Source organism: Hesperophylax consimilis, chromosome 8 (genome assembly GCF_061612785.1).
Source record: "Hesperophylax consimilis isolate HC1 chromosome 8, BYU_Hcon_1.0, whole genome shotgun sequence".
NCBI classification, from domain to species: domain Eukaryota; kingdom Metazoa; phylum Arthropoda; class Insecta; order Trichoptera; family Limnephilidae; genus Hesperophylax; species Hesperophylax consimilis.
The window spans coordinates 25,565,983-25,579,937 of record NC_142843.1 but is presented as its reverse complement, the minus strand read 5'-3'; the positions used below and the strand labels follow the sequence as shown (position 1 = coordinate 25,579,937).

The 13,955-nt window shown below is 34.6% G+C and overlaps 1 protein-coding gene across 1 annotated transcript in view; it reads left to right on the top strand.

Moving 5' to 3' along the window:
• The first annotated feature begins 5,393 nt into the window (after positions 1 to 5,393).
• Positions 5,394 to 13,955, top strand: part of w (eye pigment precursor family transporter white) — a 38,612-nt gene continuing 30,050 nt past the window's right edge. The window contains exons 1-4 of the mRNA XM_089634550.1: positions 5,394 to 5,518; positions 6,489 to 6,727; positions 11,062 to 11,133; positions 13,144 to 13,323. Of these exons, the coding sequence (XP_089490676.1) occupies positions 5,404 to 5,518; positions 6,489 to 6,727; positions 11,062 to 11,133; positions 13,144 to 13,323 (606 nt within the window). The 5' untranslated portion in view covers positions 5,394 to 5,403. The remainder of the gene's footprint in view (positions 5,519 to 6,488; positions 6,728 to 11,061; positions 11,134 to 13,143; positions 13,324 to 13,955) is intronic.

Sequence of the window (13,955 nt, the reverse complement as noted above, 5' to 3'; positions counted from 1 at the left end):
GTAGCGAATAAATTCAGTTGAAGGTGGTGAAACCACTTACAGATCTATTTATATTGCTCATCTGTAAGTAGCTTCACCACCTTCACCAACTGTTATTATCTACATATTTTTATTACCTACATATAGGTACTAACTTATTAAATTAAAACTAAACATTAATAAGACAAACACATGATTATAGGCAGAAAAAGTACGCATGAGGAAACTTAAAAGTGTAAGAAATTAAATATCTAGGTTTCATTTATGGACTCAAAGCTGAACTTCTAAAAAAATTCGGACTATACAATTTAAAAAAAAATCGTTTCTTGCCAGAGTCAGAAACAAATTAAATAAAGAAACATATCAAATAATAAACAATAAAATTATTTCAAAACACTTTAATTACTGTTCCAAGTATTTTTTTCTCTGCAATGAAGAGAAAATGAAAAAAAAAATCAAATACTTGAAAATAAACCAATTAAAATAATACTCAAACGCAACATACATATTATACATACGGCAATTTGTTATACTGGAGGCAATTTTGAAAGATAAATAACATAATGTGTGTTCACAATGGTGACCTGGAAATTTCCTTCGAACTACGAATATGTTTGATATCAATATATCATTATGTAATATTTAATTGCTCATACTAAGATTCTCCTTTTAGCTTGCCGTGATTTGCAGTTTAGAAAACGTACAATTAAAGCAGACTTTTATAACAGACCTTATACAAAGGGATTATTTTTGGTTTAGTGACATAAATTAAATGATCTGATTTCTTTATAGAATGATAAGAGTACTGAAACCCGGACAAAGTAACTAATGGTAAATGTATTAAATAGTGTGTCAAGAATATTACACCAATTTTTACCACGTTAAATTTCTCTACTCTCATATGAACTTGTCTGAACTAGATAACGAAGCTTATTCAAGATATACAGATTAAACAAAACCTTCTAATGAACACCCAAAGCAAGTATTCAATGAACTTTGTACAGTTATCAAAACAAGTTTATATAAGCTGTCACAACAATGAATCAAATTATACTGAATGATGCACTTAATTCATTAAACTGACACGTGGTTTTTCACAACAATTCGATGATCGGATGAGCAGAGATTACTTTCAGTTATTTTGTCACTATTGTAACTACAGGGTTTTTTAGAATCGTGTTTCTCATGTACTGGAACGATCAGGGATAATATCTTCTTTCCATATTTTCGCAAATTTCCACAACCTTTTTTGTGTTTGAAAAAAACCAGGAACACCGAATTTCATCGTACGAATTTTTTAAAACTTTTTGTTGTTGTTTTGGCAGTGAGATCTTATTATTTCCGGCGCTACGTAAAATCTGATCATATTACTGGAATATGGGGAATACGAGAAAATAATTAGTACTTGTACTTTTATTTAAGACTAGCTGTACCCCGCCACACGTTGATGTGACTCAGGCTGTCTGTGCAGATATAGAAACAATAGCGCGTGTTGTTTTGACGTCCAACTGAGAACGCTGTTTATGAAAAAAAACATATTTGTCCCTGTTTTTCAAAAAAACATGTTTTTTTCCTGTCACAGGTCACATCTATATAATGCAGGTATAAAAGACACGCGTATTCAAATGCAACATTGTTTCAAAATTTCAAAGCAATTGGTGAAGAACTTTAGGAGTTTTAAGGTTTTGAACAAACGAACGTTTACATTTTTATTTATATATATGATAGATAGATATCTGCTGTATTCAAGCATTAGGGTTACGAAAAATGTTCGCCAGTAGCTTACAATCGGTTATGGAAAACTAGTTTTTCTTTTTTTTTATTTTTTTTTTTTTTATAGTGAATACCTCACAAGAGTCCCAACTGCTCCCGTCTGGAGCCAGTGAGACTATGGCATCCCCAATTGGGGGATGTTGTGAGGCTGAAGGTAAGTGGGGAAGGGAAAGAGGAAGGTGGGGAAGTACCTGGCTATTCAGATCTAGTCATTAAACACGGCTAAAGCCATTTGGAGCAACGTTTCAATTCTGAATGGTGGTCTTACACCAGGGCGATACTGGTAGTATCTTCCACTCTGGAACGTGCCGCAAATATACTATATATTATTATTCTTAATTTTTAATTAATTAATTGTGAAATAACACAAATTAATCAAATAAAATTTATTTGCGCACGCCGGGTTCGAACCCGCGACCTTCGGAATGGCAGTCCAATGCGTTACCACTGGACTATGCCGGCCGTCAATCTGTTGCTTATCAAAGTAATCGACGATCCTGCTTAAAATCTATCCCCTCTACTCGTGCCGGATTGTGTGAAGTTCTACTATGTTTAATTCCGCAGACTCTTTTATGTTTACTTACAATTCGCAACATTCAATAAAAAAAAATCGTCAGTTTTTAAAAATTCCAATTTTTTTCATTTTTGTTCTGGAAAATTTGAGTGAAAGTTTGAATTTATTAAAAATGTACCTGCACACTGCACGCCACTGAAAATAATATATTATTAATAATTATTATTATAAAGCTAGAGCGTAACTAGATATCTGGTCGGTGTTGATGGGTGGTAACTTCTAGGTGCCTCGGTGACGCGTGCCTCGGACTCAGGAAGCCCTAAAAGACTTGATTCCAGTATTTAGTCACCGAATATCCATTGCAGACCGCGCGGACAATATATTATATTCTCAGTGAGTATCGATTGACGTTAGGCGGGTAAGATCAAAGTCATGTATTGTGTTGACACAAACAGTCTCTGACGTTCGTATTTTAGATTAATTCTAATGCATAAATGAAATTGGTACTTATAGATAATACGTAGTTTTTTATTAAATCAATAATATTTAAGGTGGTGGTGGTCTGTAGGCTGAAGGTAGTCACATTTGGATATGATGTTATCCTAACTCAAATTATTTTCCTTAACTTAGTTAGGGAACGGTATAAATCCCAGACCATCACACCTACATATATGATCTCGTCCTTATTATTCGTCACTCTTCAATGAACTCGTCAAGAACCATTCTAAGTCTGTTCTTTTCTCCAGAATGCCATTCTCATCAGGTGAGCCTGACTGCAAGAACCAGTTATTTCACAAAATTTGAACAATTCATCAAATTTCAACTTTTGTGAAAGTTTCATTCAAGTTCTAGGTGCGTTTCAACTTTCTATCAAATCTAATAAAAGCTGAAATGAACTGCGAATCGGCATTTAAGGTTAAACGCAACGCTCGTTGTATTCTACGTGTTCACAGATGGCGTTAATTAATTAATTTTATTTAAATACGCTTTTGCAAGGTATTGCTTTACAGTATTAAGACAAATTATTTGTTTGCGCCCTCATATACGCAATATGAATAAATAGTTTTGTCCATATAAAAACTCAATTCTATCGAGAAAGGCATACAAATACAATATTGTATTGAATCATCGGTAAAATATTGTATTTGTGTGCCTTTCTCGAAAGAATTCTTTATTCTCGAAAGAGTCTTTAAACGAACAAAACTATTGATTCATATTCATATTGCGTATATACGGGCGCAAACAAATGATTTGTCTTAATATTGTAAAGCAATACCTTGCAAAAGCGTATTTAAACAAAATTAATTAATTAACGCCATCTGTGAACACGTAGAATACAACGAGCGTTGCGTTTAACCTTAACGGGAATAATAACACCAACAACACAGACAGGTACTTACACTTTCGCGTCAACATATTTTCAGAATCTAAAACGTGACCTCCCGCAGACCATACGATTTAGAATTGAAAGGTTGCTTCAAATGCAGCAAACCTTTTTAGATTCTATACGGTTCCAAACTGAGTGGCGGAGTGTGTCGGTGAGTCTAGAAGGTTCCAGAAATTTCATGTAGTTTCTCGAATGCTCTAGAAGGTTCTGGAAGGAGAAAGTTCAGGAAGATTCTATACAGTTCCAAACTGAGTGGCGGAGTGCGTCGGTGAGTCTAGAAGGTTCCGTGGCGGGGTACAGCTAGTATATATACAGATAGTAACTATCTAAACACGAACTGTGTGGCATAATAAATTAATATAAAATAATTGACGATATTGTCCTAGTCATCATAAACATAACTAGGTGGTCAAATAAATGCGAAATAATTGACATTGATTGTGAAATAGTAAATATTATCAATATCTAAACATGGTTGAAAAGGGGATTTCAAATACACAAGCATAATATCTTAGCTGGGGGCATTATTTTTGTATAGTTAGGGTCATGGGGCAAAGGGTAATAGAGATCGGAGAGCACGGCCGTTGTTCCAGATATGTTATTGATGTTATCTTTGAACCCCCTGGTTTGCTGTTTGCTGTTTGGTATGCCAAAAATAATTAAAATGTAGTTTCCTGTTTTGCATAGCAACTAACTGTTTCTTTCACCAGTGGAAAGTAGACGAATTCAATTCCTACCTGGCAAATACCGCAGCATTCTGTTAAATATCATTTCTAAAGCGCTTTCAATTGGTTACTGAAATATTATTAAACTGATTGTGAATTGGGCAGTGGTAATTCTCATTATTTTTCGAATTTAGAGTTGCCTGAATATCTTATAAAATACATGTTGGAAAGAAAATAAGTTTTTTTTTTAAATTTCATACTCCTAATCTTTTTAATTTTTTTAGAATCAATGACATTTTGTGCATAATGTAGGTATAAAGGATAATATAAGTATAAATTATAATATAAGTATAAAGTATAATATACGTATGAAGTATAATATAACTAGGGTTTCCTATTCTGAGGCGGCCTGTGGTTTTTTAAACTTTTGTATTTAGTTTCAAGTCTTTGCATCGTCTTCATAATGTTTGTAAGTTGGTCTTCATAATGTATCACGTTGTTCTCTAAAATAAATTCATTTCTAAATATATTCATTTCCGTTATTCTTTTCTTTTGGTAGAGCATTGTATAATTTCGTAGCATAGAATTTAATATTTCTCTGTCCAAAAGATGTATTCAAACTGGGAGTAACCAGTATATTTTGGCATATTGCTCTGGTTGATTATTTATGGTGCACAGTGGAGTATTCAGATATTTTTTTTTCTTAGTTTAAATATTTTTTGAATAAAGTTTTTGTACATCGTAGACTTGGAAGTTTATAAATATTTCTTCTGTCGGAGTTCTAACCGGAACTTTTAGAATTGTCTTTAGTCGACCAACTAGTTATGTTGTTATACATCGATTTACATTACACGTAATCCATTTATATTTACAATTTTTATTTTTTTTTGTCTTTGTTTCAGTCCCCTGATGTTGAGTTTGAGGGCCACCACGGCTCCGACTACTCCCCGCCCTCGCTGGTGCATGGCCCCCTTCAGGGCTCCGGGCTGGGCAAGATCGGGGGCGGCGGCCCAGTGCGCCGGGGCTACGGGGCCCTGCCGTCCACCGGCCCGGAGCCCGCGCAGTACAGCTACACGTGGAGCGATATGAACGTGTTCACAGCGGACCCTCCCCCCGGCCAGAGGTCGAACGTGATGAGTATATTCAGGAAGCAGGATAAGAGTCAGCCTCCGCCGCAGAGGAAGCAGATCTTGAAAAGCGGTAGGTTGAAACTAAACATAAGACTTATTTAACACATTTACTTTATACTTCATAACATTGTACATAATTCATAAACAAATATTGTTAATTTCAATTTGCAGATATTATTACATAAATCTTTCGCTAAAATAAAATGCAGGTATTTAAAAATATTATTATTTTTTGGTTCTGCAAACATTTCCAATTATTGACAAATTAAAAAATATTTCTTTTTCCTGTTAAAAACGGGACTGTAGGTCTACAACGATGATTTGACAAATTTCATAACAAACTATCAGTAAAGCACGAATATGTTATGGGGAAGTCGGAACATATTTAGAGAATAATATTTTCGCATATCGTCCATTCTATTTATTTTGACAAGGGCACCTTTGTGAATACGTGTTCAGATATATTCTGAATATATTATTATTAATGATATATTGTATTGATAAAAAAGCCGTACCTCTTTTTCTCCATGTATAAGGAAATGCTTATATTATACCTATATCTAAAAATAAAACTGTAATTTTTTTTATTTTTAAATCTTACATTTTTTATTCGTTACTCAGTATTTCATGATGAAATCAATGATATGGTGGAGTTGTTAACAGTGGTGTCAGGATTCCAATCAAATATGCAGTGGTTTCAAAAATATATCCATCTTGGGCCATCATTCCATTAATTTTTTTAAGTCGTGATTCAATAGAACGAAATCTGATCGAATTCTTTAAACTCACATCAATTTATGGCTTTTCATTACCAACTTTATTTTACATATCTTTCTCTATCTCTTTTTAGAACTCTTCTTTCCTCCACCACGACCTTTCAGTTTATCAAAAAGGACTTTAATGTTTAAGGGCTTTTTTATTTTATATAGACCTTTCAAATTATCTAGTTTCTTTCCTTCGTTACTAATGTGTAAAATATTTTGTTAGCGTCGTTAGGCAGGTTTTTTTTTGCTATTTTCACAATGGATAACTTTCACCAGTTCATGGTGAGGCCTGCCCCGGCGAGCTGCTGGCCATAATGGGCTCCTCGGGTGCTGGTAAGACCACGCTGCTCAACACGCTGCTGTTCCAGTCTGCGCGCGGGCTCGTCGTGGCCGGTGCGCGCGCACTCAACGGCCGCCCCGTCACCGCCACCGACATGGCCGCGCTGTCCGCCTACGTGCAGCAGGACGACATGTTCATAGGCACCCTGACGGTCAAAGAGCATCTCACCTTCCAGGTATATTACATGATAACATGTGTATTTAGGGATAGGAAGTTCTTGCTTGATGTCCGTCACGCCACCTACACGGACATCGGGCATATGACGTGATCTTCCATCCTGTAACCTTCACGTTTTTCAGACACAAGTCGTGGTAGCATTATCTGCCTAAGTGCAGTGAAACAACATAATATCGTTCGTAGGCATGCTGACCGTCAAGGAGCACCTAACCTCAATGTCCAATACAAAAACCAAAATGTCACGCCACCTCAAAAAAATTATTTGTCCCACCTCTTTTTCTTTATACTTTTTTCTCGTATTACTTCAAATGAGTTGGCGATGTGGATGGTGTATTGTCTACACATGACCACTTCTCTAATATTGGCAGCTTCCGTGGTCAAGGGGTAAAGCTCTCTACTAGCAAGCCGAAGATCGCGGGTTCAGATCCCGGCGTGCGCTAGTAACTTTTATTTGATTAATTTGTCTTATTTCACAATTTATTTATTTAATATATGATCTACTATACTTGCGGCACATTCCAGAGTGGAAGATACTCTCAGTATCGACCTGGTGTAAGACTACCATTTGGAATTGAAAGGTTGCTTGAAATGGCTTTAGCCGTGTTTAATGACCAGATCCGAATAGCCAGGTACTCCCCCACCTTCCTCTACCTCATCTCCTTCCTCTCCTTGCAACCTTGGGGATGGGAACACAATTGGGGATGCCATAGTCTCACTGGGTCCAGACGGTTTAGTTCTTAGCAGCTGTGAGGTGGCGGTAATGGCGTCTCATGACTTTTGAGGTTGATAGAGGGCTAAGTTTGAAAAATTAGACATTTTTGATGTTGTTCAATCCAAAACCGCCTACTATGAATGCAAATGTGAAGTATTCCCCAGAGAGAAAGCTCACACATACGTCATCGACGATCGTCCTCTTCCTTCTCACGCGTCTCGGGTGAAAACGAAAAAGACAGAATATACTAGAACGACCTCACTTATCTCTGGGACTCAAGTCCTGGGGGTCGCTCTGTATCTTTTGGGTTAACAAACCAGTAAGTTCGTGGTTTAACCTTTCCTTGCTGGTGCTGTCAACTGAGTGAACATCGTCTTTAATTAATAAAATACCAAACACACAGTTCAAATTTTTAGGTATTCCTCCGCAATACATTTATGTGTTGCATTAAGTAATTACAATATATAAATATTTACCGAGTGTACATACAGCACACCACAAAACAAAGTTTTTAATTGTGGATAGTGTAGGGGGAAACGAGCAGGCAATACTAAAAATTGATAACGTAAACATAGAAAGGGTGAGTAGTATTAAATATCTGGGTGTAATATTAGATGAAAGATTAAAATTTGATGAACAATTAATTCATAACAAAGAAAATTGCTAAAAAAGGTTGGATTCCTAAAAAGGATCAGAAATAACTTGGATCTAAAGACAACGCGCCTTGTTAACAATTCTATTGTTACTCCGCATTTAAATTATTGTTCCAGTGTTTTATTCTTAGGTAACGAAGCCCAAAATAATAAACTACAGGTTATACAAAATAGGGGGATGAGGATGATTTTTAAATGCAACATTTTTACTAGAGTTAAAATAATTATGTTACAATATTTTAATATGATGACAACCTAACAACATATAATATATAATACGTTAAAAATGATCTATAAGCTTCAAAATAATATGCTCCCAAATTATCTGCAAAGAAATATTATGTACCATGAAAATGTTCACAATTCTACGAGAAGACGCAGAGATTTTAGGCTTCCCAAAACTAAACTTTCATGCACAAAACAGCGCGTTTTATAAAGGGCAAAAACTTTATAATAACCTTCCAAATGTCATAAAGGAAGCCCCAAGCCTTAGCACTTTTCGTAGGACATGTGCTTTATATGTAAAAAATAATTTTTGATTTGTGAGTACCAATATTATTTTAGTCACCTAGATATCTTATATAATGTAATTTTGTGTATTTATCTTTTTCTCTTAAAATGTAATTGTTATTTTTTGTATTTTTTATATTTTCCTACTCAAAAACAAAAAACAAAAAACACCGGAGGACGAGGAATTTTTGAATACCGTAAGGGAAGGGTTTGTGACTTGGCTAAACCGGCGGCAGGAAAGTTTAGAAAGATACAGAGTAGGCCCCCTGAAGACGTTTTCCACATTATAGTGCAACAGGGTGAAATGTACGTTCATCAAAGGCTACTGACATTAATAATTTTAATTAAAGTTAAGAAGCGGCCTTATCAATTTCTCCTTACATAAAAAATGTGGGTGAAAAATATAGCAAACATTTTAAAATAGGACGCTTCAAATGCAATCAACATTCCGAATGTGATCTTTTGACATGAACATGTCTATTTTGCATCGACATGCAATAAATAATTATCTCTGCCGCTGCATTGATAAATGGACATATCATGGGCAGGGTAGCGCCAAGTCGCGTGTAATGAGCGTCTTGCTTTAAATTATTATGATCACGGAATATTAGAATTTCAATTTTGAAAAAGACAATGAAAATAATTCTCTCTGTTTATATTATATTATAATGAGTAGTAACCTACTTTAACGATTGTCAGAATTAATCTGCACACAATAAGTCCCAATTTTGGAAGTGACAAATTAAAAGAAAATTTGTGTTCATTATATCAGATTTCAAGTAGGAAGATTTTGTAGAGACAAACAACCACACACAACCGAACCGAAATCAGTATGTCTGATTATAATGTGTAATTGAAGTTCTGTGAGATTCACTGCAAGGAGTTGGGGGAGCGGAAAATCTTCTGGGAATCGCGGTATTAAAATATATACAGGGTGTACCAGCATATACCGACATGACCCCATAGTCTCACTGGCTCGGTTAGCAGGAATCAATTGGATTTGAAAAACATTGTTATAATTTTGCATGCGGTATGGACATGGGTGGCAAATAGGATTTGATCAATATTCCATTATAATCTAATTTCACGGTTATAGATAGGTACCTACCGGATTGGTATTTTTTTCATATTAAGCAGCATTTATTCTTATTTTTAATCATTTACTCCACGACCCAGACGAGGGTAATCCTTTCTTCCAGGGCCCTACATCGTTCGTGGATTTGCCGTATGAAGGATTTCTTTATTGAAGTATAAATAGAGTGTCAATTTCAAAATGGGTGTCACCAATGTCAACCCTGTAATATTTAACATCAACAGTTTTATTCCATTCTAGTTAGTATGTGTCTATTATAATGCTGCGTATTCACATACGAACCGAAGCGCTAGCCGAGCCACGAATTATGGGAAAAAAAAACTCATTTAAACGGCGTTCTTTTCCCATAATTCGTAAGCTAATTCGTGGAAACTGGGTGAACCCAATATCTTTGTACCCCCTGACATGATATATTCACCTAAACTTATTTTTATGTTTTTTATGTATTATCGTGAAAATATTTTTTATTTGACGCTTTGTAAAGGAGATTATGTACAATGTTCACGTTCTCCGTGCCATTCACATGCAGCCGATACAATGTGCTTCAATTATTATTTAATAGTCTCTATTATATTAAGTTATATAAAGGTATCACGTGACACGTGACTTGGAATTGTTTATAGTACCTGGTGTAGGCATAGTTTTACGTTTAAACCTTTGGTGGTCAGTGAACGATTAATCATTGTTCTCGGGATATGCAAGAATTAATTGCCAACAACGATCGTCGTTTGAGCAAATATTTTTCGATTGAAAATATTATATCTTCTAACCAAACTTTTGTTTGATTCATTCATAAACACATTGAGGGAATCGTAAACCTTTTCAGATGATATTTTTGTGGATGCACCTACACTATTTCGATGGGAATATAAAGAAAATGTTTTATGCAAATATTTAATCCAAAAAGGGGCAACCAAAGGGGTTAGTTCTTATATAATTTTGTAGATGCCATGCAAACAAAAACAATCATATATATAGTCGTAAATAATATATATGAGAGCATATTGATAAACAAGGAGCTCTGTTATGTTATCCCGATAACTCAGTCGCGTAAAACGAGAACTAAATTGTTATTATTTATACTATCTAATATGTAATAAGAACATTCAAATTAAAAGCACGGGTTAAGGTCAAAAGAAGTTGTAATTATAGTATGTTTATTATGTTTGATTGAATCTCCCAATCCCCTTCGATATGTTTGAGAATAGAGGGTGTCTACCTCTTTATTGAAATTAATTTCAACATTTTAGGGTAAAATTAATTATGTTTTTATTGGTGTTTTGTTTACACGGAAATTTATGTACAGAGCATTTAAACAGACAAAGAATACGAAATTAATCATTTGATTTTTCCGCCACATTTAGGCCCTCGTACGAATGGACAAACACATCCCCTACGCACAAAGGATAAAGAGGGTGGATGAAGTCATATCAGAGGTAACTACTTAAGTTATAGAATAGGGGAGACCTGTCCAAAACCGTATAGCTAAGGCAGAAGCTCTGTAGTTCAATAATTAAAAATAAGATAAGGTTGATAGTAATTATTTTTATTAATACATTTAATAAGGAACAAAACATAATAGAAAAATTTACGAAAATCTTATTCGTAAATGTATTTAAAAAAAAAAAAAACAAAACCTCTAATTTTTCCGGTTTTGCCCCGGGGGTGGGTAAAACCGTATACCATATACAGTTTCTCAGTTTTGTTGAAATCATGCACTATTTTGTTGGATTCCGCCAACTCGAATGCTAAGCTTCGAAGATCTTTGTAAGTTATCCCAAATAGGCGACGTTCCATGGTAAGAACGTGATCAACGAGTGATTTCGGCACTCCGTAGATTTCTGATGCTTTTAGGTAACCCATAGATCCTGGAACGACACTCTTAATGGCTTTCCTAATTTTTTCCGTATCTAGTCTTGGCTTGTAGTTTTTCTTTGGTAACTACGAGGCATGATGATAACGTCTGTAAACACATAAAAAATGCTGCAACGAAAATACTCCGGGTCAAAATCGTATACTGGCCGGTTTTACCCCGTACGGTTGTGCCCGAGAAATTTCTATTCACACATTCTTTCACAAATGTTAAACTTTTAACGAAAATCACCCAAATGTTTTACGTAATCAAATTTAAAATATATATAATTATAGTATGTGATATGTCACTCACCTGCAAATGATATAAACTTCACTATTAATTATTTTAATAACCGTAAAATTAGATCAGATCACCGAAAAACTTAATAAGCGTATTATCTCGCCAGCGGGCAGGCTTGTTTTGACAAGTTTCTGCTGACTTGCGTTGATTTGGGGGCTTAACATGCGCGGAATGCATGGCGGGAATATTTAAAGAAATAAATCTTTTATAGAGAAATACGGTTTTACCCCGGTATACGGTTTTGTACAGGTCTCCCCTACTTATTTATTCTTATCAGTAACGACTTTCCGCTTTTACATAGTATAGCAATGTATTATGTTTTCATTAAAAACAAATCTTAAAACATCCTATTTCAAGGTTCTTAAGTCGGATATTCAGGGTTCATAGCATTATTTAAGAGGAAGCTACAAGCCAAAAATGTATATATTCTTGGTATGCCTTATATCGTCACAAATATAGGTCATAGACATTAAAATCGCTTGACAAACTGAGCCTAGAAACGCTCGATTTCAAGCACAAAAGTGGTTTTATTTATTTTGTAAACAATTTTATAAGAAAGCAAAAAAAATTGATCAAGGAAATTGTCACAGACAATCTTAACTATAATATATATTATTAAGTTGTTTCTTTTATGCGTTCATATATTTCTGTTGAAAAAATGTTTTTTTTAATAACGTACTTTTATTTTTTATTGAGTACCTAATTCAATTTTTTATTCGTATTTTACTCAAGAGAAACGATAGTAAAACCTTTAATTTATCTAAAGCATATTTTGTATTCATAATGTAAATCAATTCATTATAAAGATTGATAAAAATAGTGATTTAGCATTAAACTTCTCCTTGAAAGGTTAAAAATATGTTCATCCAAGGTTCACGGCTGATGCTGCGTAAAGATACAGCACTATTTCAAGGTTCTTAAAATGTTAATTCAAGGATCACACGATATCTCTTCAAGGTTCACCGCTATCTCCAGGTTCACAGCACTATTGTAAGGTCCTTAGAGTGTTAATTAAAGGATCACAGCACTATTTCAAGATTCTTAAAACATTAATTGAAGAATCAAAACTTTTCGTCATAGTTCACATCTGTGACAAGTTTCCGTATTAAGTCAAGTTTCACATTGACAGCACTATTTCACGACCCCTAAAGTGTTATTTCAAACTTTATAGCGCTATTGTAAGGTTCTTAAAGTGTTAATAAAGTTTTACAGCACTATTTAATATTCCTAAAATTATAAAACAAGGTTCGCAGCACTATTTCAAGATGTTAATAAAAAAGACCCCTTCCAGTTAGCATTGCGGAAGTGCCAGCATACGGTGATCGGGATCCCAGGCCGGTTGAAGGGTATATCCGGCGGGGAAATGAAGCGTCTCTCATTTGCTTCTGAGGTTCTCACCGATCCTCCGCTGATGTTCTGTGACGAGCCTACTTCCGGCTTGGATTCCTTTATGGCGCAGAACGTCATACAGGTAAATATAATTCCTCTATTACAGGTACTTGGAGCATCAACCCTCATTCTTTGTAATATTATCATCCAACAATATTAACAAACAAAAATAATTAACAAAATAATCTCACAAATTATAGGACAAAACAGGTTTTGACTGTGACTATAAAAATGACAAAAATTAATTTTGTTCTGGAAAATGCGAAAATTTCATAAAACGTAAGAACATCAGTATTTTTAAACATGTTTTATCACTACTTTGTATTTGTCCCCCCAAATGTTACGCCTTCAGTCCATCATAATTTATCTACAAGAAGGCGCACGGAAGCGCAAGATAAGCATCTAATATTTAGATAACTCTGTAAGTACACGGTGTTTGGTAAATGACATGTAAAACTAGGAGAAGTTTTGTGTGTGAAGTAGAGATGGCATCAATCAAATCGTTACTTTACTCCTCATCGTAAATGCGTACTTAAAGATATTGTTAGTATTTTCCAAACCTCTTAAAATCGGCCTCGTTCACTGTTAAATATTATAACTTTTTACTATATGTAAGGATACCTACATGGTCAATGTGAAAACTCCATATTTAAAAAAAACTGTATGTCCACTAGTTCACAAAATACTAAATAATTTATTTATTTATGACAAGAT